The sequence below is a fragment of the Monomorium pharaonis genome, chromosome 3 (assembly GCF_013373865.1).
Source record: "Monomorium pharaonis isolate MP-MQ-018 chromosome 3, ASM1337386v2, whole genome shotgun sequence".
Classification (NCBI taxonomy): domain Eukaryota; kingdom Metazoa; phylum Arthropoda; class Insecta; order Hymenoptera; family Formicidae; genus Monomorium; species Monomorium pharaonis.
Window position 1 is genome coordinate 9,079,080 of NC_050469.1, and position 26,359 is coordinate 9,105,438.

The 26,359-nt window shown below is 34.2% G+C and overlaps 4 protein-coding genes across 10 annotated transcripts; 2 read left to right on the forward strand and 2 right to left on the reverse strand.

The window, feature by feature from the left end:
* The first annotated feature begins 857 nt into the window (after nucleotides 1-857).
* LOC105835821 lies at nucleotides 858-4,681 on the forward strand. Its single transcript, XM_012679400.3, has 4 exons — nucleotides 858-1,016; nucleotides 1,698-1,876; nucleotides 2,153-2,432; nucleotides 3,154-4,681. Exons 2-4 carry the CDS (start codon nucleotides 1,707-1,709, stop codon nucleotides 3,397-3,399), a joined length of 696 nt encoding a protein of 231 aa, XP_012534854.1. The 5' UTR covers nucleotides 858-1,016; nucleotides 1,698-1,706; the 3' UTR covers nucleotides 3,400-4,681.
* Nucleotides 4,682-6,145: 1,464 nt separating this feature from the next.
* Nucleotides 6,146-6,992, forward strand: LOC105835805. Its single transcript, XM_036284571.1, has 3 exons — nucleotides 6,146-6,179; nucleotides 6,263-6,474; nucleotides 6,663-6,992. Exons 1-3 carry the CDS (start codon nucleotides 6,174-6,176, stop codon nucleotides 6,850-6,852), a joined length of 408 nt encoding a protein of 135 aa, XP_036140464.1. The 5' UTR covers nucleotides 6,146-6,173; the 3' UTR covers nucleotides 6,853-6,992.
* Nucleotides 6,993-7,309: 317 nt separating this feature from the next.
* On the reverse strand, nucleotides 7,310-22,299 carry LOC105835820. Of its 6 annotated transcripts, XM_036284267.1 has the most exons (8): nucleotides 22,162-22,290; nucleotides 21,370-21,539; nucleotides 20,439-20,753; nucleotides 12,381-12,722; nucleotides 11,764-12,161; nucleotides 11,014-11,432; nucleotides 10,352-10,647; nucleotides 7,310-9,429 (listed from the first exon to the last, which is right to left on the reverse strand). In XM_036284267.1, the coding sequence occupies exons 4-8, from the start codon at nucleotides 12,708-12,710 to the stop codon at nucleotides 9,406-9,408; spliced, it is 1,467 nt and encodes a 488-aa protein (XP_036140160.1). In that variant the 5' UTR covers nucleotides 12,711-12,722; nucleotides 20,439-20,753; nucleotides 21,370-21,539; nucleotides 22,162-22,290; the 3' UTR covers nucleotides 7,310-9,405. The 6 variants fall into 6 exon arrangements, with proteins under 6 accessions (XP_036140160.1, XP_012534853.1, XP_012534851.1 ...); XM_012679399.3 differs by lacking the exon at nucleotides 21,370-21,539 and having other exon boundaries at nucleotides 10,352-10,629; nucleotides 12,399-12,722; nucleotides 22,162-22,299; XM_012679397.3 differs by lacking the exon at nucleotides 21,370-21,539 and having other exon boundaries at nucleotides 12,399-12,722; nucleotides 22,162-22,299.
* Nucleotides 22,300-23,211: 912 nt separating this feature from the next.
* Nucleotides 23,212-26,343, reverse strand: LOC105835803 (popeye domain-containing protein 3). 2 transcript variants are annotated; one of them, XM_012679362.3, is made up of 7 exons: nucleotides 26,052-26,343; nucleotides 25,651-25,785; nucleotides 25,275-25,456; nucleotides 24,964-25,203; nucleotides 24,747-24,899; nucleotides 24,430-24,499; nucleotides 23,212-24,189 (listed from the first exon to the last, which is right to left on the reverse strand). In XM_012679362.3, the coding sequence occupies exons 2-7, from the start codon at nucleotides 25,670-25,672 to the stop codon at nucleotides 24,017-24,019; spliced, it is 840 nt and encodes a 279-aa protein (XP_012534816.1). In that variant the 5' UTR covers nucleotides 25,673-25,785; nucleotides 26,052-26,343; the 3' UTR covers nucleotides 23,212-24,016. The 2 variants fall into 2 exon arrangements, with proteins under 2 accessions (XP_012534816.1, XP_012534815.1); XM_012679361.3 differs by having other exon boundaries at nucleotides 26,048-26,334.
* Between the last annotated feature and the right edge of the window lie 16 nt (nucleotides 26,344-26,359).

Sequence of the window (26,359 nt, forward strand, 5' to 3'; positions counted from 1 at the left end):
AGGTTTAATATACGTATAAGATAATATAGATAAATTTACTATAATTTCTAAATCATAGAAAATTTAAATTTTATTAAACAGTAAAATAATTATATTCCTTTTTTTATGTTTTTCATTTTAAGTCAGATATATCAATTAACAATCTTAATTATAGTTTAATTATTTTGTTCTATATCGTAATATCTAATTTATAAAAATTTACTTGTATTGTCTACATGAAAAAGATTTGTGTTAACATAACTTGTGTAAATAATTTGTGTAACATAATTTGTGTAAATAATAGATAAATAATCTATGTAAATGTAATCTTAAAATTTATGATGTAACCCTGCTGAATAATTTTTATTTAGTGACACAAATATTATTCTATCTTCTTTGATATTTATTAACAAAAAGATGAAACATTGCTTGTATTGATAAAAAATACTAAAATATTATTTATTAATGGGACACTAATCATTATTAAATATAATACTATAATGTTTTTTGGAATACTAAAAAGGTATTAAATTTTTCTTTTCAAAAATTTAATAAATCAATTTTTATCGATTATATAAACTTACAATAAATGTTAATAAATAAAACTAAATTTTTAAAAATTGTTTACTTATAAATCTACAAAAGTTTATCTTGATGAAACTAATATTGACAAGGTTGCAAAAATCAATATCGTAAAGTTTTATAAATAGTTTTTTAACCTTAGAAAAGAAATTATATGATTAAAAATAGATTTTATATATAAAAATAGAATTAAATAATGTCTTATTATTTAATAAAATATTCTATTTTTTCTTATATTTATTTTTATATTTATTTCGACAAAACCACACTCGAGGAAACTGTCGGTAGAGCAGAAAATCAATACTCTGCAGCGTTGCCATGTCGAGCACATCAAGGATTGAGTGTCGGAGTCTTTATGAGAAAGTGGTTTTCGTCACAAGGGGTGAGAAAAAAGCGAAGAAAAATTTCAAGAAAGTCTGATTACACGTGGGTCATGACTACGTCGTACAGTGCAAGTATGTAACTCAAGTGTGTCGTCGATTTTTTATAGTTCGTTCTTTGTGTTCGAGGTTGAATAAGACGAGTGTCGACCAAGAGTGTTATCAATGTCATGCATGCTTCTCAGGAAACGTCAGAGTTTTTCTTGAGTTCTTTAAAATGCATATTACGGCAAATAAATTGGTTGTGGGATATATTTAAATAACTGCATACTTAAATAGGCTTCATTTTTAGTGGGCGCCATTATTATACTAAAATTTGAGAATAAAAAATATTACAACAAAATTTGTGAGAATCTAGAGAATCAAGGACTGAAAATAATCTAATAGTGCTGTTGAAAAAAATGTTTAATTGAAGAAATAAAAATAAAAAAATATTTATTAATTTTAAAGATAAAAAATATTACAGTTTTTAAATTAAACAAGGATTTAATAATGTCAAACGTGTATAAATAAGAAATTTTTTAATGCAATAATCTCTTTTAGAAATTTAATGATTTAAAAAAGAATATCAGACTAATAAAGAAGAAAGAATTCCAAAATTGTCAAATCTATTCGGAAAAATTAGTGCTTTCTTTGTTTTCTTCGATAAATAAAAAATATGTTATAAGTGTGAAATAAAACACCATGCCATTATATAAAAATTGACTTGTATAACGTCCAGTATGGTCTTCGATTAAATTATGCCCTGATTTCCAGGATATCACCATGAGTCTCTGTCCACGGAGACGCTTTCGCATCACTCCTATGCGAGCTCTGGCGGCATTCTTCCTGATGGTCGTGCTGTTTTGGTATAGCCTCAGTCGGCAAGAAATTCCGCAGCAGCCGTGTAGCGTGCCTGAAGAATTTACCGAGAAATTACATGATCTCGCTTACAGGTATTTATATATTATAATATTTAAATAAAAATCTAAAGAAAATTTAATGTAAAACATATATCAGATGTCTGACAATGTTTATATTTTTCCTTTCAATCATAGGCCCTAAATTTTAAGTTAGAACAAAAAACATAATTAAAATATTATTTTCTCTTGTTATTCTTAATTTTTTCAAGTAGTTTTAAATTAAATTTATATTAAAAAAAGTCTTTTAATGAACAATTTTTTGATGTAAAATTAAAACATATGTATACATAACTTTTATAATTTCATTAGGGCTCACTTGGTCCTCACTAAATTGGGCATCGTCCACTTTCTTTGCTTCGGCGCCCTTTGGGGTCAAGTTCGAATAGGCCGTGCACTGCCGTGGGCTCGTAAAGTGGAGCTATGCTTAGTCGACACGCTTCGCGACGATGTCTTAATTACAAAAGCCTTCCGGGAAGTCGGTTTAAGTGCAACTTATCTTCACGCGGCGGGAATTTACAGGATACAGGAGCATGAGGTTGGTGAGGATGCACCCAAAGTGGAGGTAGTCGTTTTCGAAGAAGACGCAGTGGTAAGAGGACATTTTCGAGAAACATCTTTTGTATTTTATTTAAAATGGATTTTATACTAACAAGAATTTTTTTATTGTGTCTGTGAAGTTTGAATAAATAATAATTTTTAAAGAATTGCATAAAACGTAAAATCAAAGAAATACTGAAGTTTTATTAATACTTGTTTTAAATGCTTCGCATTTGTCAATTTTATTATCACTGTAATAATTAGTTATAACTTCGACTCTTCCTTGCTTTTATATCAAGAGCAATATTTGTATTCGCTGCGTTTTACGTATCTAGCACGCATATTTAAATTCGACGTTTTATGTCTTGCTGTCTTTACGCTTTTATGAAGCAATAAAGAAAACACGAATATGCGATTTCTATGCGCTTTATTAGCAGATCCTGTATATAGGAAGAAGAAACGAAGAGGATTGCTTTAACAGCTCTGGTTTGTCTATAAACTGGCGATACAAACGCTTTATTACCTCTCATTTGTAGGGATTATGATCCGAATTGCCCTATTTGCCGGCAAGGCCATTAATTATGTATTACATGACAAATCCATCTTAGATTTCCTGGATTAAGAGGCGGACGTGATCTGATCTTGTTGAAAGGCATACTGTCTTTTAAAAAATTCTAAGTTAAAAAGCTTTAAAGAGAATTTAGAAAGGAAGAAAGAAACATTGTAGACATCGTAAATACGCCTGAAAAATTCAATCATATTGACGCTTGCAGACGCAGATGGTGAAAAGAGTCGGCTGGACCAGAAGGGTTCTACCTCCGGATTGCGAATTTTCACCGAGTCTACAGTGTTTTCCGCCACAATTAGTAATACCTCCCCTACCGGCAAAACAATTCGGTGGCCGACTGATGCCCGTGCCACGAGAAGGCATAGAATTACAAAAGTATCACTATCCCAACGACTGGTGGCTGGAGATCAAGCCCACTGACTGTACCGAGCCCCAAGAGACGAACGTGTAGTGTACAATCATGGTGCAATTAGTCCTAGTCCGATTTAGAACACTGTATAATTCACTAGATTGTCTAATCGTTGTTCAATCAACTTGGACATAGCTCAGTTATAATTTAGTTGATTTATAGTGTCCAACAAATAATTAGCTTGAACCGTAATAAAAAGAAGTACTGAGGTATTTTATTATAATTAAGATACTTTCTAGCAGTATATAGATACAATGAATAGAAAATGTGCATGTGATAACAACGGTAGACCTTGAGTTACTGTGTAATTGCTCATAATCTAATTTACTCTTTTGAAAAGTTCGATCGGCGTGCACAAAGTAACAACGCAATTACCGCTTATAGAAAGTATTCAAGTGCTGACATAAAAGAAAACATACGGTTAGAATTATTGATAGTGAGATCGTCTGCTAATCATATCATAGCGATTGTACTATTAGATGATGATTACAAATGGATTCAAATTACAAATCATACTTTTTAATTTCATAGTTTCTCATTTCCTAAGATTTTTTCATTGTTGTCACATTATTTCTATTTTCATATATTGCATTTTTAGTCCTTCTTTCTAGTTTGTAATTAAAGTTATTAATTACATTTGTAATTAAAACTTTATATTCAAAATAATAATAAAAAAATACAAAATTACAAAACAAATTTTTATGCATTTTTACACTTAAAAAAAATTTTTTTTTAATTTATAAGCTGAGAATTTTTTAATGCGATAACATTCACACTACCATAAGTGCTACGAAAATTAAAGTACGTGTATGCGCAAATACATGTTTAATGTTCATATATATTCTTCGAAGCGCAAAATACTCTATGTCTAATCGTGAAGTTATTGAAAAAGTATACAGTGAAAGGTAAAATATGTATACTTATAAAATTGTTAGTATACTTTAACTTACTTAATTATATACTTATTTACACGTTTATATACAATGGGCTTTTTATACAAGAAACATGTCTTCTTAAAATGACGTACTTTATTTAAGATTAATTATAGATAATTATTACTTCAATAGACAATCTTGTTACAACTTATTATAAGCTATAATAACAATCGTAATTATTCAATGCAACATGATGAGAAACAATAATATGCAATAATAAAACGTATTCGTTGCACTTCTAATGTTTGCGCGCAAATTTGTGTTAAATACAATTATAATAATTGTAATAATTTATAACAATTATAAATGTAATTATAACAATATGCTTTGTAATGTTATAGTTACGTTCCAAATTCTTCCAAGGATTGAATAAAAATCTGTAAAATATATTAGCATATCTTTTCATTTACTTTAAGGTAATTATTTATATGACGATCAAAGCTCTTCCTCTATAAGTAGAAAGAGAAAGTTCTTCAGAGCTCTCGACTATGAATAGATTGATAAAATAGACAATACAGCAGCAACATCATTCAAAGCAATGAGCACTTCTGCAGCATCGAGGAAATCTTCGAAAGTAAATGGGAGTACGTATTATCATGCACGTATTACGCACGTATTTTCCTTGTCGAAAGTATCTCGAAAGTATCTTTATGGACGCCTCCGTTCACTTTTCACTACGCTGGATCTACGGCTCATCAATTGCTACAGTAATTTTTCAGCACATTCTTTCACCTCGCTGTTGCTTTTTTAAGATTCAATGCTTCATTCAATGTTTATTTTGATAAAATTAATATTATTTACAAATAAATTATTTTTTAATATTTAATAACTTATAATTAAAAAGAACAATTTTTTAAGATTTTTTAAAGATTATTTTTTGTATATTATAAAGTTTTTGTAGTAAGATTTATCTACAGTAAGATATTTAATGTTGCATTAAGAATTATTTATAAAAAAGCTATTATCTAATATCCCTGCAAAATAGGATTATTGATATATAAATGCGCGTGTCGTGACAGTTAAGAAATACTAATAACAATATTTCCCAAATTTAGGTCACGGAGAAAGTATTTTGTGGAACGTGAATCATGCATAAAATTGCACGTAATTCTTTGCTTGAATACAATCTCTTAAATTATTGTACATCGACAATAACATAATCTTTTTATGTTAGATACAATCTTTTTATCAAATAATTACTTATTTTATTTGTCTATTTCTTTGTGAAGTTTACAATTCCCTTTTTAGTTTATATTTTCCTTAGAGAAACTTTGCTTCATTGAAGAACAAATTATAATAATTTTAGCCGTAGAGTTACGATGACATTTATGAGCCATTATATGCATGTTTCTTTGGGTGGCTCAAGAGAAATGGAAGGGAAGATATAAAAGAAAGTCTGCCACAAGACTTTCAAGTTCATAGTTTCATTTCGATCCACGAAGGTTTCGTCCGGCTACGCGAGTTTTCCTCTTTATCAAAAATCTTAGCAATATAGTGTCGTGTTTCAGAAACAAAGTGATATAACGACGTAAATTCGAAAAATCTTAATACCCTATAGATTTATATTTTGTACTGTGTTTACATATTTTTTAAATGTGTGATACACTGAATTGTTGATTACAAAGTTGTTGAGATAATCGAAGTAAAAACTTAAATTAATTATTTTAAACAAAATAATAAATTAATAAATAGTGACAATTTTTTATAAGTATTTCTTTGTCAGTTTATAAAAAAATAATACAATTATTTAAATGAGAAAAGTATATTTACAAAATGCTATTCTAACTACATATTTATTTAATCGAAAATTATTTAATTAAAGTAAATGAGATACATTGAAAGTGCAATTACATTAATTTAAAAAAATTATATTCTACGAAAATGCAGGTGAGTTAATTAATATTAAAAGAATGAGTATTTTTCATTACAAAAATTAATTTAATCGTGATGTGCTGATGATAACTTTTTAGTTACCTATGGTTATTGTGCTTTTTGGCTTACTGTTGGATTTAGTGGAATTTAATGAAACCTACAAAATTAAGCCATACAGATATTACAATTCCCATCCATGGCGACGCCCACGATGGCATCCACTTCCAAAGCACCGAAAACGTTATCATCCGAAAAGAATACCATCACACAAGTATCATCATTATGAATCAGTAGAACCAGAATATCATAGGTAAAATTAAAATTTGTTTAAAAAAAGTAAATTTTTAAGGTGTTTAAATAAAGATAATATAAAATATTATCTTTATTAGGCACCTTGAAAATTTACTTTTTTTAATTGTAATTATATTATATCCATTGATATTATATTACTTGTATATGCATTAATACATGCGTGTTTTAATTTATTTTTACATGCAGATATGCACCGTATCATGAAGATTCGGAGGATACATCTGATCACGATAAACCTTATATTATAGTCATACAATTTCCACATAAAAATGGAAAAAAGAAATATCATTCCTCTCAACGAAAACATGTTACAGATCCTCCACGAGATAATAATGATTACATTGACGATGACGATGAAAATGCATCACCTGAATAATTAAGAAATTTAAATAAAAATCAACTGCTTGTCGCTTTTTACAAGATTTGACGTAGTATAATAATAAACTCTTGAACTAACAATATAATTGATAAAGTTGAGCTTTAATTTTGATATGTTTTGTAAATATAAAGATATTTGCTTGTTATGTTTGTTTATAACATATTCGACATATATGTTAATTTTTTGTAATTAAGATTGTATTCATTTATAAAAAATATATCAATATAATGTAATCTGTGTTGCTTTGAAAATATTTAAAAAATTGTGTTTTATTTATTAGAACTGTATTAGTCTCTTTATATTTTTAAGATTTTCGAATCTAATAAAATATTTTTGCAATTATATGATTTTTATCTGCAATTTAGGACAATTTTGAAAGTATCTAAGAAAATTAAATAAATAGGGATTAGAAGCAGGATGATTTGAGCTTGTGCGTAATTATACATATTACACGTTTTTCAATGTAGTTTTTATTTCTAACGTAATAGTCAACGAACATATTGTAATTGTAAATAATAATAACATACAATGTCGCCGTGATGTTGATGTGTCGCTGCTGCGGTCTACCTTGCGCAATTTCATTTATTCTCCTGACACAACGTCGACAAAGATCACTCCAACAGATTCTTTCGTGCTTTAGGCTCTTGTCTACGTCGGAAAATAGATCAGTCTTGCAAACAAGAGTTCTCAGAATTCAAATTAGTTTCCAAAAACACAATCTTACTATTAATTAAATATAAACATCACTGCAAAAATCCGAAACTAACAAAGTATTTATAGCAACTCAGTCTTTTTCGAATTTTGATTATTACAAATATATAAAGTTTTTATACTTACTATACATACAATATATAACACTAGATATTTATATATGTATATGTATTATATACACATATATATATCCAGTTTTTACGAAAGTAACTACGTAATGATAGAATACTACAACAGTCTCATCTGATGCGATGAAAACAACTTCTACTTTAAACAGTGACGATCCTTTCCGACGTGCGCCTCTTAAGATTTCATACAGTCCTTCGTAGTGTTACAATACTCTACAGCCACTTTTGTGTTTATAACATTTACACTCGACTCTACACAGCCGTTTTAATTAATTTTATCCCTTTCACATTTTTTTTTTTTTGTTTAATCGTTTGTGCGTCTTTATGATCTTCTACGGCTTCACTCTCACACGCGGTGATTATATAAACATAGAAACATACAAACACACATGTTTTTTTTCTTCTACATGTCACGCACGACGCATATTAGCTTTTTTTTCGTTTGCGCAAATTAAACTTTGCTTTTTATATAATTTGCATTTCTCGCCATCAACTACATTTTTGAAGCACTTTATTGCAAGTTTCTGTTTTAACGCGAAGCACTTATTTGCTTTTTTTTTTTACATCCGGATTATTCGGCCTGTTTTTCATTTTACTTTTAATTTCTTCCTGTTTATTTATTTAACGCGTTTTACATTTGATTGAGGGATGTGCAAATGCAGTTTTCTGTTCGGTGTTGGATAGAAATTGCTGCGTGTTTTCTCGACATATCACATTTATCGTGAATGCGCATTTTATGCACTAATTTTATACAACAATCCCGACCCGTTTACGCTGTTCGGATGTCCTTCACTGATGGCACTTAGTAATAAAATATTATTTTTATATCGATGTTATGCAATTGTGTAATAATCTTATAAATTAAGCGAATAAAACGCTTTCGCTTGAAATTACAAGACATAAAGGAGCAGGATAAAATTCTGCAGAATTAGGGATTTTGGAATGACAAAAGTATCAAAACCAAAAATCGTTACGGGCGAAGGACATCCTAACTCACGCAAATGTGAGATATGCGTGTGTGATTACCGCGGCAGCTATTTACGCACGTGTTTTTCTGTATGTGTATATAATCAGCGTTTCTCTGAAAGACTTAATAATTATTCCGTTGTAATCACAGTCGATGTAAAAGTGTACACAGAGACGATGCTCATTAATATAATATATCTATACTTAATCTTTCGTTTACGATTTCTTTCTCTGCTTTATCGCTTCTATTCCTACTTTTCTCACGTCAATTTGTGAACGATTCATCCTCCCTCCTCCTACTCATCACTCGATCGAAATTCGGTCCACCTTTAACGGATGCCCCGAATGCGGCCGAGAGACATCGGAATACCTTTTTTTTTTTCCACGGCCGCCGTCGTGGTTTCGATTTCACACGTGCATGCGTGTCTCTGTAAGGCGTGGCACTTGCAGGATATGAAAATCAATTGCACACGTCAAAACTGCGCCCTGCGTCCTTCGTTCACCCGCGCTCCTGCGATTTCGCGGTACCAAGCGATTCTCGTGGTACCGAAGCATAACCCAGTTTGCGTTCTCTCTTCCCGTCGAAGGAAGTAGGCCATTCGTCGGTATCGCATCGACCGGAAGTTCAAAGGGTGAGTTTTGCGACGTGTCTTAGAACGATGAGACCACGACGGGGCTAGGCGGAGCGTTGCGGTGACAGTGTAAGTAGAGGCACGCTGGCAGGTCCTTCCCCGTCGGGCGAGCGTCATACCGGTGTCTCGAAGGTCACCTGAAACATTTATTTTAATTTGTTATTACGCCAGAAATTAATTTATTCTAAAAAAAAATTGAAAATCGTTCATTTGTAGGTGATGTAACATTTCTTTCGATATGGCGACAGACAGTATCACGTGATGGCGACAGATCGGCAGATCAAACGTGAAGACAGAAATTTTTTTAAGAATATTACAGAAGGTATTTTAGTAAGCAATGTTAAGTCGGTACGCGTGCATGTGTGCTAGATATTCATTTATTAAGCTGTAAAGCTACTGAAAAGTGGATCACGATCTGCTATCTCTAGTTCGGTGAAAGCCTCAGTAAGGCGAAAGCGCAAATGTATAAAGGGTTTATATATAGTTAAACACATAAGACGGTATAATTACAACGTTAGTGTTAGAAACTGTGTAATTACGTGTTTCTAATACGATGCATTAAGTTGAACCAGACAATTCAGGTTTGCTAAAGGAGAGTCTACAAATATCTCGATGCATCTGTATAGATTAGCGTGTTGGAAGTACACTCGGACGACAGAATAAACTTACTTGCAGCACAAATACGATTTAATTGTTTAGCGCGAGGCAACGCTAAACGAGAAATAGCGATAAGAAGTATGCTTTCTCCAAGGTAATTGACGGTATAGAAAATTATTTAAATTTTACATAAAGATTTACTTTTATTTATTATAACATTCTAAATTTTTTTAGAAACTAAATTTACAAAATATAAATAAAGTAAGATTTAGGAAAAATAAAAAGTTGAATAAGAATATTGTTCTACTTGCATCACGCTTCAAAAATCGCGTGTAACTTGCTTTGTCTGGTCTAAAAATAGTCTCTGCATTTTCTGCGCCACGAGGTGATACTCGATCCTCCATCGTATCCCCCGTAATGAAGTCAACGTAACGAAGTCAATGAATGAAATCTACCACCTACCTCTCGAGTTCCTTTTCTCGATCGTTTTCTCTCGAGCGTGTCTTTCTTCGGTGTCTGAGGTAGCAGGGTGTAATCGCCGCTAGCACCCCCGCTTCGCTGTCGCGCAACGGGGGGTTGGTGGGACAACGTAGGTGCTCGCGGAGGAGGCGAGAACTGAATACCCTGCGGCAGTAACGAGTAGCCGAGGTTTTGGCTTTGAATGAACGGCGAGGTCGGCGGGAAGTGGTTCGCAACTACCGGTGCCCAGTACTGGTGCGAAAATCTGGCCGAGGAATTCCCTGAGGACAGACAATTACCTAGTTACCTTAGTGAAGTTGGCATTTAAAGGTTAGCCTCTCTAACTCACCATATGAATATGTCGTCTGTATGACCGATTATGTAAACTAAATTATTGAATGTCTTGGTGAAGGCGAAGGAGACTAAATCATACGAAGTGAAATGTGAAATGTTAACGACAAACGCGTCTCTAACATTACTAAGACGTCATTGAAACGTTATTAACGTCACCTTGTTTGTTAAGTCTTTGTATATTTGTGACATAAAAGTTTAAGGGTGAAAGGATTTCCAAAAGTTTTCCAGGATAACATTAGAAGATTACGTAGAACAAAAAAAAAAACTGTCAATTCATGAAGAAAAAAATGAAACAGGCTTGCGACACTTACTGTCATTACGCGAATTGTACTGTCTTTGCGTCTTCCAAGTTGTCGATCGAACCTTTCCGGCGGTTTCCGTATTAACAGCGTCGACGCTGAGGCTTCTCGTGACCCCCCTGTAAGGATTCGACGTGGCGTTCTCACTGGCAGTCGCGACACCAGCAAGCTGCTCGTTAAGGGCGTACAACTTGGACGTAATGTCCTTACCGATGAGGGTGTTGAGAACGACCTTGAGCAACGGCCTGTGCCGGAGCACCCTGAGTAACTTCATTCTCGTCCAACAGACATACGTGCTGGGCTCCTCGGCTCGTATCGTCACCTGGAAGACGTCGGCATCGCTTTCATGCGTGGCCTCCCATTCGGGCGAATCGATGAATTGGTAGGCTCTGATGTAGTGCAAGTGAGTCCCGTCGCAAGTTACCTTCAATCTGGAATCAAGAGGCAAACTTATTAAAGTTGCACGCCACATCTCTATGTCTGACAAAAGAACGCTTAATAAAATTTCCTTTTTCCAATAATGAATTAATACAGCACATAAAAAAAGATTGAGTGAAGAGAATGTGAAAATTATTAAATTATATTTCTTGATATTAACTTGATAATTCCATGAAGATCGCAGAGACAAGATAAAAGGCGTCTATACTAATCCAATTTTCGATTAGCCTTTAATTTCAATTAGGATCAGCCTTCTTTCGCAAGAAATAATTACAACCTCTATCCGAAGAGAATTAATCTTTAATTAAAAGAAAGGATACCCACTTCCCACGCAAAAGAATGGACAGCCTCCTATCCGCCGGTGTGACCCCTTCCGTCGCATAAGTTTGATCGGAATCCAACGTCAGTATCCTCACCTCCTTCGTCAATTCTTGGAAATGCTTTTTGCTGACCTTATAGGGTTTGAAAAGCTTCAAATAGAGTTCGGCTAGTTCCGGAGGGAGAGCCGGGGGCAGAAATCGGAAGGCGAGTATTAACGAGTGAATGCCGTTTAACAGACCGAGAGCTAAGCACCATAACATGGCGTCCAGAGCGCATATGGTGAATCCGGCCCAGAGGGCCGCCAGCATGAAACCCGCCGTGAGAAACGTGCGAAGAGCCAAGACGGAAGCCTTGAACGAGCGCGGCACCAGAAACGCAGCCGCAAAAAATAAATTTGCTGTCTGAAATTAATTATGGTCAATCAATTAGTTTATATTTTAAATTTAGATTATTAAAACGTTTTTTTGTCTAAAGCTTTAAATATACTTAATCCAATTATAAATGTAACAGAACTTTCGAGGTAATCTGTGGTCTTTGAGGAAGGCACTAATTATTAGTCATATTACGAAAAAGGAAGATCTTACTATAAACTTTAAAAGAATTTAGAAATTCTTCAAAACCTGAAAACTCTTCTTCACCTGGAAGAGCTTGTGCTGAGCAGCTTCCCATTCATCGCAATAACCACCCGGTGACAACACAGTCACGTTCAGCCTTTCGGTGACATTGTTGACCAACCATAGTTCCGTGTAGTTGAAATCGTCCAGCGAGTAGCCTCCCAGGTTCGGCAGACCGCTATAGTTGAAGGTGCTCTCGCTTGAATAAGTCGCCGCCGATGTCGACGAGGTGGAAAACGGCGTCGTTGTCGAGGATGAAAGAAGGCTGCCACCGGTCGTCGCGGATGAATCAGTCGTGTTCGCCATTTTTTGTCGAGGGCGCGTGATACGTGCCATCACCTTTGACCCCTGCAAGCCGAACATTGATACCTTCTAAATGTCAATCTTTAAAAACTTGTATTTGCTAATATATTATTTTTATAATTACTTTTATAGTATATTTATAGAGATCTTTTTTCCTTTTGAAGCATCCTTAAATTAATATTATAAAATAAAATAAAATAAGAAAAGTGCAATTTGAAGATAAGAAAATCAATTATTAGATTTCGCAGATTAAATATTTAATACCAGAGAGTGCGTGAAATCATCAAATTCCTATCATTCGGACGAGGAAATAACTAAAATCTCCATTGCTGAACGAGTATTAGAAGCCAATTGAGATTTTACGTTTTAAATCAGAGAAAAATTCAGAAATTATATTTCTATGAATAATAATTTTTCCATATTCGTCAGAGTTTCCGAAAGTCGGCTAGAGACGACCTTCTATATCGAGAACAGGCTGCATATACTCTTGCCCTTAATTTATCTAAATTACAGTTAAGCACTGGCTGTCAGATTTACAGCAGAAGCTGAAAGCGACCGGACGATTAACGTGGAATATCGATTTGACTCTTCGTGATTTGGGATGCAATATCTGCGCTTTATTATCTTCGAGGTCGCGCCGCGAGGCCCTGCGTGACTTTAGCATTACGTTTCACCGCCGAGCCAAAGATTTCGCGGGATATTTTCTAGCCGAAATGACGAAAATCTCGAAATAGCTTGCAGTTAAGGATCGACCACGTCATCGCCATCGGGGAAGTCGATTTTATCTGCTTTTAAGCTAAACCGTACAGAATGCCTCCGAAACTGCAGGGGCGTCCTCCAAACCGCAAAACCGGACAAAACCTCTTGGCACATACTTCTTGGCTCTTGCAGGCTGTCTCTCTTCGAAGATGCATCTGTATAATTTATACTCTTGAAGAACATTGAGTTTCATATAAAACCTAGATTTCATATAAAGCTCACTTTTTGCTTCTGCTTCGATCTGACGATTCCACGTGATTTCTTACTACGTAAACTAAAGCTCGCAATTTACATTCTAATAAGTTTTTTTTATAATGACTAGAATGAATGCATGCAATTCTTGTTCAGAATTAAAAATTTAATGTTTAATTTTTGATACATAAAAATACTGATATCCATCTGTGTGATAAATATCTGCATTAAATCGCGTAAAATAATTTACTTTTTTTTTTACAAGAAAAAGTATATTATATATATTAGTTCAATTTAGAATCAATAACGATTTATTTAAAATAAAAGTCACTGGTTCGTGCAATCTTATAAGAGCCAATAAAAGGAATAAAATCACGCGGAAAAAAATTTCGATTAATATCTAATATTGCAAAGCAACGCTGTCGATATGAGCTGCGCAACCAGCCAGAAACGGCCAGAAATGCCATTTAACGTTCTTTCCGCTAACACAGCATGCGCCCAATAATCGTGGATCCGCTCTCGAAATGATTCAATATCATCATTCGATTTTCGATATTTCCGTCCGGGGTGAGCCGAAATCACGCTTCCATCTAACGGAACTACGTCAGCTGGTAGACCGGAAATTCGTTAGGACACTCTTTTCAGATGCCTGATTCAACTATCGTACAATAGACGTAAACTGGAATCCAGAATCAGAGGAACGTGTATATTTATAGATTAATCATTGTCAGAGTTCTGATAATATCCTCTTTTTGCGTCAGATGTAAGAATTAAATATTCTTGCATTTGATTCTGCAAAAAAGTGACATGTATGTCTCAAATCTAAATCGGAAAGAGAACGCTGTATTTAATTAAATGTTCCAATTGATAATTGTGGAGGTTTAGATCTATTCTTATAACAATTCGCAACATTATGAAAAGAGAATATAACTGGCAAATATAAATGTCATTTTTAAAACTTTGCTTCGACAATTTTACTTGTACAATCTCACTTTCCTCGTGAGGCACAACTTTCATTATTTTTAAATCAAAGTGTTGTAAACAGATGACCGAGATTCCGTCTATTCTTGTAACAATTTGTAGCATCGTAAGAGAATATAACTTGTTAATATATAAGTGCCATTTTTAAAATATTGCTCTGACAGTTATGTTTGTGCAATCTCACTTTTCGTGAGACACTGCTCTTATTATTTTTATACAAAAGTGTTATAGACCGACGACCGAGATTCCCCAAATAAAACAGTCGATATAGAATTTATATTTAAAACAACAGAAGTTTACTTATATAGGTCATATCGTACCGAATTGTGAAGAGAAAGCTAATCATATTAAGAGCATCAAAACCGGATATTGTTTACCGCTTGATTCACCTTTGATATAGTCTAGTTTTGCCTGAGAGATTTCCTGAACATATTAACTTGATTTCACGTTCGTGCGATCCCTAAAGAGTTAACGTCTGCTTGCTGCAAGGGCAGCTTCGTGCATTGCGTTATGCAAATCCTAATTCGCGGCTCAGGCCGCGCCGCTGTACAAGTTTGATTCTATCTTGATATTCTTTCGCTTAATATCGCCGTGACGTGAGCTGTTTCTCGCGAAAGGAAACGTGAAGTAACTAGATAATCGGCTTTGTGAGCGAGATTTTAACTGCAGATTTCATCAACTCTTGTTATGCTCTGTGAATATTCCTATTATCTTAATACATTAATTCTGCAGACATTTCGTAGGACGTTCTAATCACGTGAAAAGTCCTTTTCCATTTAGAATTTTAATATCATAAATAGTTGTGCGCACACACACACACACACACACACACACACACACACACACACACACACACACACACACACACACACACATGTAGGAGCGTAGATATATTTATATTTAGGCTACATTGCAAATATAGCCTTAATCTTTATAATACAAATTTGTAAGTTAATTTAAAATAGCATAAAAAGCATAACGTAAAAGCGCTCCTAAAACATTTCTAAAATCACGATTTAAAAAATTAAATTTAAAATTTGTTTCTATTTTTCAAAATTTTCAAAATTTCTTCATCATAATCCAATGTTACCTTTGATATATTCTTGTTTGTTCCGATTAATCCATCTAAAATGACGTTACTCTTATTATAATCCGCACGAACAAATTTACAGATCCTTCTTCAAACGGCCGAAAAGTTTCAAGGTCATCGTGCCTCTGTATCGACTTAGCTCGTATGGTAATTAAGCACGAAAGCGGAGCTTTCGTGACTGACTGTATTCACTATCGCCCCAGAAGACTTATTCGCGAGTTGTGCATGGGCTCGGCTGGGTCAGGGTAAATCACGTGACATCATAACAGGGTGTGTTGATTTACGTGAGGTTCTAAAAGCCTCCCTGCAACGTGTGCAGCTTGCATTTACGACGCGTTGAATTTTTACGCGAGGTCCAATTTTGAAGTCATCGATCGAATTGTCAGAAGAGGATATTTTAGGAAAAATATCTTGCAAATAGTTGATGACGTTAAAATTAATGAAAGTATGTAATAATTTACACATAGTGCATATAATACATTATTGTCTCGTTTACCCTGTTGATTGCTTTTAAAAACTGTATATTACATTTGAACAACTCTCTGTACAGTAAATTATTATTTTAAACTTAATAAAAAAATATTAACAAGTTTAATTTTTAAAATACTAACAATTTTGCTTAAAAAAGAAGTTAAATTCAGCTATTGTAGTAAATGCTTAACAACTTTAAATAATAGAATAATGGTATTTGAGAAGATCCAACAATACCTTACACGTGTGCAACGTTAAATTAAATATTACTTGAACCATATTTTCTTCTCAATCGTTTTTTTATTTAAATCGGGTTAATTGGTTTCCTTTAATTCAAGCCAACAAATTAGCGTCGATAACGTATCGAAGGGAAAAAAACGAGAAAACCAATATGCTCTCTTTTATTGCTCGTACCGTGAGTCCGTATGTAAATTAGGTCTCCTGAAAATATGAAAATAATCTTGTCGACGGGCAAGATATGGCTCGCGTGACGACAATCGCTTCCTTGCGATTTTACTTCCGTTTGCCACTTTGTTTCGACCTCGAAGATGTCGACTTGCATAGAACGTCTGTTCTATTAATTTCAAGAAATTTTTAGCAAATTAATAAAGTTTAATTGGAGAAAGTTTAATCACAAATATTTAAATTGCGCATTATGTAGACGCGAACGGAATATATCTCTGTATTATAAAAGAAAATCCTAATGAGAGATAATTCTGTTATCCGCTTATTCTATTATCTCATAAAAATTCAAAAAGGCTGCAAAGTCGACAATCTATAAAAATGCAGATGAAAAGGACGACCAAAATGCAACAGCGTCGCATAACCATTTCGGTGTCACGTAACCATTCTAGAATCGACCTGAAATCGTCGAGCGGACACATTCTGTCAGTCCCGATTCGTTTTACGATGGACAGCGGCGGTTTGTCGGACAGCTTTTGAATTGGATTAAAGCCGACGGACGATTTGAAGTCAACCCTTCGCCCTTCTATCCCTCGATTCCCACCGAAACGGTGCCCGACAAGCCGCAGGAGACAGAAACAGCTCTGATAGTGCGGCGCTTGACCGGTCAATCCAATTTGCGTCGATAAAATTACCTAACTTATTTTCTTTGCCCTCCATAGAAATGACTCGCCTATTTCGATCGCTAGAACTACTTCCCGTGAATTTTCGGCATCGTATCCTTGTAACCATTGTATTTTCTTTAGCTATGAATTTATTAGCGCGTCCAATATTATTGAAAAAAACAAATAGTAGATAAATAAATTTAAATTTCCAAAAGTCTAAATTGTATATATGCTGTTAAATTGTACAGATTAATATAAAAAAATTATTAATTAAATATTTTTTAACTGTTAAAAACAAAAAAAAATAAGATTTTAAATCAACATTTAATTATTAACTTTTTTCATCACAAAGTATTATATATTTATAAACCCAATTAAAAATTTATAATCGAATTTATTCGCACTTTAGAGTTTATAGTAAAGAGAAATAACTTAGAAGACAGTAATGCCTGCAAGTGTAAATAAATCTCGATCCCTGTAAAAATGTTTGTCGAGTCAAGGTCCTTGCTGGAGCACATTGGACTTGTGCTTGGATTTACGTCGTGCACACTTGTTGCCCCGTCAAGCTTATCGTGAACGAGTCCATCGCATGTAAATAATTTTAACGCGATTTCTCGTCCGGGACTCACGCACGATTACTTCAAAAGTCACAATCATGTGTGGCAACGCGTTGTTCTCTGATTGTCTCCTCGATTTCGCTATTAATTTACAATTACATAAGGGTCTCTCTTTTTTTAAATAATATATGAAATTGTTTGTATTCGTGCGATCGTAGCATCGAATTAACTAACGCTGGTTAACACGCAAGTTCATTGAATTTTAAAATAACAAAGTGCAGTGAGTTTGCTGTCACGTTACCAACCCAATCAGCAAAACAATAATTTCGACAAAGGGTAAAGTGAGAGAGCACATTATATGTCTGTTACTCAGATAAATTTTAATTCTAACAATGGCAAATTGATGGCAACATGACTCGTAAAGAGATGATTTGCGACAGCAACTTGATGACAATTTATATTGACAATTTTTTATCAGCATATTGACTGTAAATTAAGACAATTTAAAAGCTACTTGTTGTCACCATCATTGTCAATATGCTATCCGCAACTAGGAGCACATATTAATAGCAACATGACGACAACATATGTCAAATAATGAATGCTACATATGCTATAAGCAAAATTATATTGTCAAAACATGTTTTATTAATTTTTATCATAAAGCGCCCAATTTTGCAGACTCCAATTTTAAAAAGCCAACTTCTTTAAGAAATCTTTTCATGAAATCCTTTTTATTCCAATACATACTTTTATCAAAATAAGAGTGAAAAATTTCGTAATGCAGTGCTTTCTGTTTTATCTCGTGATGCTTTTTATCAACGAGAAATTTAGTTGAATAATTTTATATCATCAATACTTTGTTATCAGCAATCTACAATTAAAAAACTTGAATGCTACAACGAAATCATATATGTTGTATTGCTATCATGTTTCCATCATGATGATCAAGATGGAACGATAAATTACTTGTTATCATGTTGCTGTCATATTGCGATTGACAACATACTAACTTGCTGTTTATTCTTGAAATTTCGCCAACTGATCGCATATATATAAGCAATCACGTTACTGTATACTATTTCGATGTCAACAAATGTACAGCAAATATACATATACATACAATGTATTAGTTTGTTCAATATGTTATATCACGCTATCTGGGTTACTTGTTATCGAGAAAATCGCGTTTCACCAATCTAAGTCCTTCACCGCTTAAGCCAGTACTGAAGGGCTCGCTATTCAGACAAGTAGTAAAACTCAATCACCACGCAAAGCCGAGCGTAAAATTCGAAGGGTACTTATCATATAAAGTGGCGACTTTTACTCCAAATCCAAAGGGGAAGAAAAAGGGATACGCGTAAAATAATAAGGCAAAATTTGCGAGAGAAAATGCGACATCGAAGTAAATTTTAAATATCCACGTCGATAAAAGAAAAAAAAAAGAGGAGAATTAATTTTCCGGGCTGCGCGCGGAGGCCGAAGGTTACGGTATATAGAAAACGCTTCGATGGGGTAGCGTTTACTCTCTTTCCAGTAAACAGCCAGCAGCTGTCTACAGGGACGCGTGGGGTTGGCGCGAGCGCCGTACGAGAAGAGAGGGCTATCGACCCTATCGACAGCGACGGAGGAACCACGCGGTCTGCTACGTGCCACCCTCCCTTTCTTAAAGGTCGCTATACACTGCGACACACGCACACACGTGTCGGCAAATCAGCTGCGAAGTCTCCGACGTTTTTGTCGAAAAATGTGACATATCCGAATCTAAAGTTCCCCACATTGCAGGCGTTTTTTTTTTCTTGTCCGGGATGAAAAATATTGATACGCGCGCCTTATTGTGCAGCTGCACCGTATCAACATACTGGCGCTGCGTCACATCGTGAGACTTAGAGGCGTGTGGCATATACGTACGCAGTAGCTAGTTTCACCGCAAAATGTTAAATTATTCAGAACACATTAGTGTATTCTATATTAATACCATAATGGAATATTTTCTCTCTAATTAAGTGTAAAATAAATTAAATTACAAATTACATCTGTTTAGTTATTTAATGCATTTAATTAAATCTTTAACTTTATATATATATATTTATGTTACTATTAAATAAAATTCCAACATATTTATTATTTTCACAATGTAAAGCTTTCAGTTTGCACGATTCAGGATTGGAAGTATTTTGTTAAACTTATTCGTTTTTATTCCTGTCGCGAGAACATTTGAAAGCTCCATTTCGCTCTTACACACGCAGAATTCTTACGAATTGCAAAGTTAGCGGCTAGTTACTTGCAAGTCTCGTCGTCAGCTTTGCACGAACGTAAAGCAACAGGTAAATACTCTAGCATCGCATGTCACAATTAATTTCTTTTGCGTCGAGACAGCGCGAACGCGACCGATTAGAGAGATTATAACATAAGATAGAGATCTTAATGGTTGAAAAGAGTCTTTAATTTTCTTTAACCTGCGACCTTCTACTTTCGCAAAATAGCACATTTTTTCATTGTTTCCAGCGTAGAATGTTCTAAATAAAATGTTCTAAATTTATCGTACAACTCCGCAATTTTAACAGAACGACTTAATTATGCTGTATTGTTTATTGTATATTTTAAGTGATTTTTGACGTATTAATATTTTCCAGTTCCTTACCTTATGGTGGATAAGCGATATGTCTTTTGGAGTGCAAGATGAGACACCTCAGTCTACTGTGCGATGACAGCAGCGAACATGAAGACGCTGAGCTCTCATTGTCCTCGTCGGAATCCGCGACGCGAACGATTGTCATTCCGCGCGACATCATCGCGATTGATTATTTTTTTGCAAGCAAGCTTGTTACGCAAAAAAAGAATCACGATAGATCAATCACGTAGATCACCGTAAGTAGAGTCATAATAATTATCGCGAGTTTTTCGTGAGTTATCTTAACGAAGCGTTTCTGTTTTTTTTTCGCCCAGCTGCTGACGCCTGAAACATCACACGATTCACAAATCAGAGAAGACCTAACTTTTCCTTAACTGTTAAACGTAATTTTGTCTCTTGACTGCAAAGTTCCGATAAGTTTATGCAAGCTAATTTTGATGATTAAACCGCGTAAGCAATTATATAAGAATTGGTTACTCTCTTTCTTATTTATTTCAATTAGAATTTAATAGATAAATATAAATAAATGGTTTTTAAAACCAATTTTTAGATTCTTTTAAAGCAAAGATATTATAAATTAAAAAGGACCAAAACGAGAAACCGAGAGAGAGGATCAGAAATCTATTTTTCAATTGAATTGAAATTTTAAAGTTAAATATTTAAATTGTTTAATATTGGCATTTGATTTTTTAATTAATTTAAAGCAAAGTTTTTAGGACAATTAAAATATCTATTAAACGTTAAATATAATTAATTAAAAAATTAAAAATTTTAATTAACAGATTTTTGGATTTGAGTTTTTGTAACAAAGTTCATAGTTTTTTATTTTAATTTAGAATATTTGAAAATACACATATATTCTTTGCGATAAATGTCATCATTTGATTACAAAGTATTACAAAGCACAAACTATCATCTGTCATTAACAATGTTAGCTCACCAACTTATCCCAATTGTGCTCTGATGACTGCTAACGCATAACGGACAGCAACTCAAACGACCATTATTACTCTTAGTAATCCACGCAAAAGTCTTTAAACACAGATTATCCCTTTCGGTATCTCGTAAGTCCCGTAAGCAATGTCAGATGTTCTTGCATCAGCCACAGAACTAATCAGAATTAATCTCCATGAACTTGCTTACATAAATAGAGTTATTTAACAAGAGATATATTCTAATATGATATTCAGCAATTCAGTACCTCAGGTGCATCACTTTTGATCAATAACAATTACGTATTATTCATCTCTCTTTCTTATTCATCTTCTCCCCCCTCCCATCTCTCTCTTTCTCTCTCTCTCTCTCTCTCTCTCTCTCTCTCTCTCTCTCTCTCTCTCTCTCTCTCTCCTCATATAAAAATTTTTCTGAAAAATTTTCGTTCGATTTTTTTGCTGCTATTTGGAGCTTTGAGCAAATAAACAGCACAATATTGCTGCAGTCTCTTGCCAAGAGCAACAATTACGCGTCCAAGATGCATGTTTTCATCACGCTAGTAATCAATAACAATTGTGTATCACACTCATCAGTTCTTTCATTCACGATCCCGTAAATCTCCCGCGCGACTGCAACAATAGACATTACAATTCAGCAGAGAGATCATTACTCTCAATACTCTCTCCTCTAGTAGCTTCATCGAAAGCTACTCGAAAACACGCAACATTTTTCTTTCCCTCTCTCTCCCTCTTACTCATTCTCTTTTCACTGTTCTTAGCATTGTCTGTTCTTAACGTACCGGATGTTCCGTTTGCTTGTCAGCAGAGATACCGCAGCATCACCAGCCTGGGAAACGGATCGTATTCTTCATTGGAGTACTGTTTATACGGCAAGCTGGACGCCATGGTCACTGTCGCCAGAAACGAAGAAAAGCGGTCCTCAGCGACGATGTGTCCTTCGTCCTGTCGATGGTGGCGGTGGTGGTGACGGTAACGGTGGCGGTGACAGTAGCGGTGACGGTGGCGGTGATGTTCTCCTGCTCTTCCCACGGTGTTCTCGCAGAACGCGGCCTCATCGGTGAGAGGACGCAGCACAAGGGATGACGGCCACTTGTACGCTCATCTCCGCGCGGAGTCTGCTCTCGCCGATGTATGCGCGCATGCAGAGTACGCCAGTCAGCCTTGCTCTCTTGTTGGTCACCCCGTGAAGCTTTTCTCACCCCTTTTTCCTCTCCCCCCCCCCTTCATCAGCCCACCTGTCCACCTTCAACCCCCTCGCTCGATCGCGCTCAAGCGCGCGTCCCTCTCGCTCTTAGCTGCCCCGACCTGAGGGCGCGAAACACTTCGGGGGTTGTACACTGCACGATGACGCGCCTCTGGAGGCTCTCGCGACACTAAGCCACCCTTGGAACTAGCACCACGCCCTCCGCGTAGGTGGCACCACCGCTCGCAACCCCTTTTCCGAGGCCGAAGCACCTGCTATAAATCTCACTCGAGAGTCCTTCGAATTCTTCCTCTTCTAACGATGATGTTTACTCTCGTGCTCTCCTTTTCTACCTCTTTTTCCCTTCATTATTTGATTCTTTTACATGCAGTTTCTTCCATACTCAAACTCCGTTTTTTTTTATTTAAAAAAAATCAAGAGAGAAAGAAAACCTTATTGTAAATTTAACTGGATTAATAATTAAAAGAGAATTAAAGTACAAATAATATAAAAAAATTTGGAAATATACAAACATTTATTTTAAAAATCAACATTATTACATTTTTTCTCCTTAAAATATTTTTGAAACATTTTTTAGAGACACTTAGAACGATTTGTAAAGGATGAAATGATAAAATAGAATCAATGAGAAAAGCATTCTGTCTGCATTTTCTCAATATTGTATTTATCAACATATTTTATTTATTTTATTATAAATAAGTTTTCTAAATTTGACTAAATGTGGGTATTTTTTTACATTTTTAGTAAAAATCTTTTTGGTAAGAAATTCTAGATATTTGTTAACAATTAGATCAATCTTTTGACTGATCTCAATATTTACAAAAACTTATAGGCGCGCATTTATATTATGTATTTACTTATAAATGCTAGATTTATGTAACATTTGTTTTCTTTTTTTCAAAACTCGATTAGAATACTTTCGTAATCACTATTTTTTCGCGGACTAAGATCTTTTGTTCTTTGAGAGCGTTGTTAAATTTAATATTTACACATATGTACATATATAGTAGTAAATTTACATTTTATATATATATATATATATCTATTCTTCGAAAGATGTTTTCGTTGCGAATTTTCGTTGCTAGGCAACAAATCTACAACACATCTATATAATCTATATATACAATATTGCGATCAGTAGGAATGTAACCCTTTAAGTTTTTAACTGTTTTTTTTTTCATTGTTCTCTAATAAAATTCAAAGGCTAATTACGAAATAATTTAACATTAAAAATTGATAACTTCGTTTTGGCAAATTAAAAGATATAAATGTATTAAACGAAAGTAAAAAAATGTGCGCCCCCTTTTTTATTGCTAGTCATCATATGACGGCCAACTTTCCGCGTTTTTATAGTCAAAGGCCTGTATATCGTTCTCGCCGTCATCGGCGTCATCCATCAAATTTTCGTAATTCGAATAATTGGCGTAATGCTATTCCTCGTCGACAATTTCGCAGCTGTGATACTTGCTAGAGGAATCCAACCAGCTCTCCACACCGCTGGAAGCTAGATCGTCACATGATGGTAACTCCGGAAGAGGCTCCATAGGCGCGGCCTTCTTCGTTAAGTTGTTCGCCGTACGTTCTTTGGACTTTGAGCTGCCAACTGAAATCAATATTATTCAATAAGACAAACATTTAATATAAACAAATATAAACAAGACTGCAAGCAAAGATTGCATTATTATAGAGAAAAAAAAACAAAATAAAAAAAGATAAAAAATAACTTTTTCAATTTTCAAATTTTTAATTAATTTAATTTGGCTTTAATTAATAAGTACCGTCGGTTTCATTTTTTTCTTGCTAATCAGTACATGTCTATATGCTCGAAGATTTCTATACTTACCGCTTACTCCTAAACCGGCACTGATAGAAGGAAGACGAATGTCCAAATGTGATCCTTTATCCGTAATTATCTACAATTTCAATAAAATCAAAACACTATAAAAAAACTACAATTACAACAAGCTTAACTTATTAATTGATAGCTTATAACTTATATTAAATATTATTACATATTAAAATTTTTTATGTTTAATAAAATAATTTTTAGTATATCTAATAAAATATGTATATACATGAAAAAAACCACATTTTTGCATTGAAAAAGAAATAAAGTAATAGTGGTTATTTTTTGTAGATATAATTCTCTAAAAAGAATACCTTATTATTCATTGCGTACAGCTTTGTTGCGATGTCTCTTGCCACTAGCGTAGTTAAAACGGTTGCAAGATAAGTTTCCTTTACAAGCAGATATTCCAAGGCTGATCGCTGCCAATATAAATACCTGCAGGAACTCGCCGCAACGATGGATACCTACGAGATTTAATTTAGCTTTGAATTTTTAATTATTAGAGTAGAAAATTAATTAAAGTTATACCTTAAATTTATCGTCAACGGAAGCTCGGGAGCTTTCAAATTCCGGTGAATCTAAAAATTCACAAGGCAGTATTGGATGCAGAAAATTGGTTTCGTTTAAAACGTTGACTTTCCCAGTGAGCAATAAACCTAATCTGTCTGTTCTTGTTAGATTTTGCATCGCGTACGCCTCGCCGGCATGAAGAGACGTTATCGTCGCAAATTCTGGGGATACCAATCGTTTGAATTGTATTCGTGAGACCTACGTGAAAAAAAGCAGATTACAATCCCCAAACATTCTACAAAAAGATATCTTTCTTACAAAACACTTACTTTGAATGGATAAAAGAGCGTGTGATAAGCTTCTTCCAATTCGGGATCAAATCTGATGGGTCTCATTTGATAAACGATATATACTAATTGACCGATATTGAGCAATAAGAAACTGAAGTTCCAGGAGAAGATATCTGGTGCGCAGATTACGTGCCAAGCCCATCCTGACAGCAACATAAAACCTAGAAATTAGTAATAAGATCAAGAAATAATTTAATAATTGCGAATTAAAAAGATGGAATTATTATATAATTTTTAAAAATAAGAATTTTTTACATATAAAGTTAATTTTATGTTGAAATAAATTAAATATATATTTTTAAACCGCGATATTCTTTTTATCACATTTATGGTGGATAATCATTTAATTACTTACCTATAATTAGCACTGAATGCATGAACAAAATCCCCTTTTTCGAGGATGGCGCTGAGTATGACAGTGCAAAGCAAAAATTTGCCAACTGGAATAAAATGTGTTGAGGCTGTTGCCACAAGCAAAGCGCGGGGTTCCCTTGAAAATAAGAAAGAAGAATCGATGGATTGATTCATTGCTTTTTATAAACTTTCTATTCACATAAACCCGGTAATATTTCTGCCGCGTGCAACGTCTTTTCATTCATGTAACGGACATTGTATACCGCTCTCCTCTTCATACAAAAAACTAAAGACATTATTTACTCCGTGTGTTTTCAACAAGTAAGAATTTTTATCGGTAGGGAAATAATAAATTCCGTTCTAAGATGTGAATTCTTTGCTCTAAAAAAAAAACTCACCTACAGAAGTGCCGTTGTACGACGGTAAGGGATCGTGACCCAGCCCAGGACTCATTTTCTTCAAATCAGAATTACACTATTACGCTATTTGTTTTATTATTTACGTTAAAATAGTCTATTACAGATACGAGAATCGACTATTCATATTCAATGATATTTCTCGGACGAGAGCTCGATGTGTTTTCACCCCTCGTACACGCGGATACTGAAAAAGAACCCCCTTAGAGCGCATGTGCTGGTCCTATAGGATCGATATTGTTTCCCGTCGGTCCGAAGGGATTAAATGTGATAATTTTGCAATACCGATTTGCG

Excerpts from the sequence above, each read along its gene's own strand:
- LOC105835821 (XM_012679400.3), top strand. The coding sequence starts at position 1,707 with ATGAGTCTCTGTCCACGGAGACGCTTTCGCATCACTCCTATGCGAGCT. Across the intron at positions 1,877-2,152 it reads TTACATGATCTCGCTTACAG|GGCTCACTTGGTCCTCACTA; the intron begins GTATTTATATAT and ends TAATTTCATTAG. Across the intron at positions 2,433-3,153 it reads TTTTCGAAGAAGACGCAGTG|ACGCAGATGGTGAAAAGAGT; the intron begins GTAAGAGGACAT and ends TGACGCTTGCAG.
- LOC105835805 (XM_036284571.1), top strand. Across the intron at positions 6,475-6,662 it reads GTAGAACCAGAATATCATAG|ATATGCACCGTATCATGAAG; the intron begins GTAAAATTAAAA and ends TTTTACATGCAG.
- LOC105835820 (XM_036284266.1), bottom strand. The coding sequence starts at position 12,710 with ATGGCACGTATCACGCGCCCTCGACAAAAAATGGCGAACACGACTGAT. Across the intron at positions 11,433-11,763 it reads TCCATTCTTTTGCGTGGGAA|ATTGAAGGTAACTTGCGACG; the intron begins GTGGGTATCCTT and ends TCTTGATTCCAG. Across the intron at positions 9,430-10,351 it reads CGAGAAAAGGAACTCGAGAG|GTGACCTTCGAGACACCGGT; the intron begins GTAGGTGGTAGA and ends TAAATGTTTCAG.
- LOC105835803 (XM_012679361.3), bottom strand. The coding sequence starts at position 26,102 with ATGAGTCCTGGGCTGGGTCACGATCCCTTACCGTCGTACAACGGCACT. Across the intron at positions 25,457-25,650 it reads GCATTCAGTGCTAATTATAG|GTTTTATGTTGCTGTCAGGA; the intron begins GTAAGTAATTAA and ends ACTAATTTCTAG. Across the intron at positions 24,500-24,746 it reads TGTACGCAATGAATAATAAG|ATAATTACGGATAAAGGATC; the intron begins GTATTCTTTTTA and ends TTGAAATTGTAG.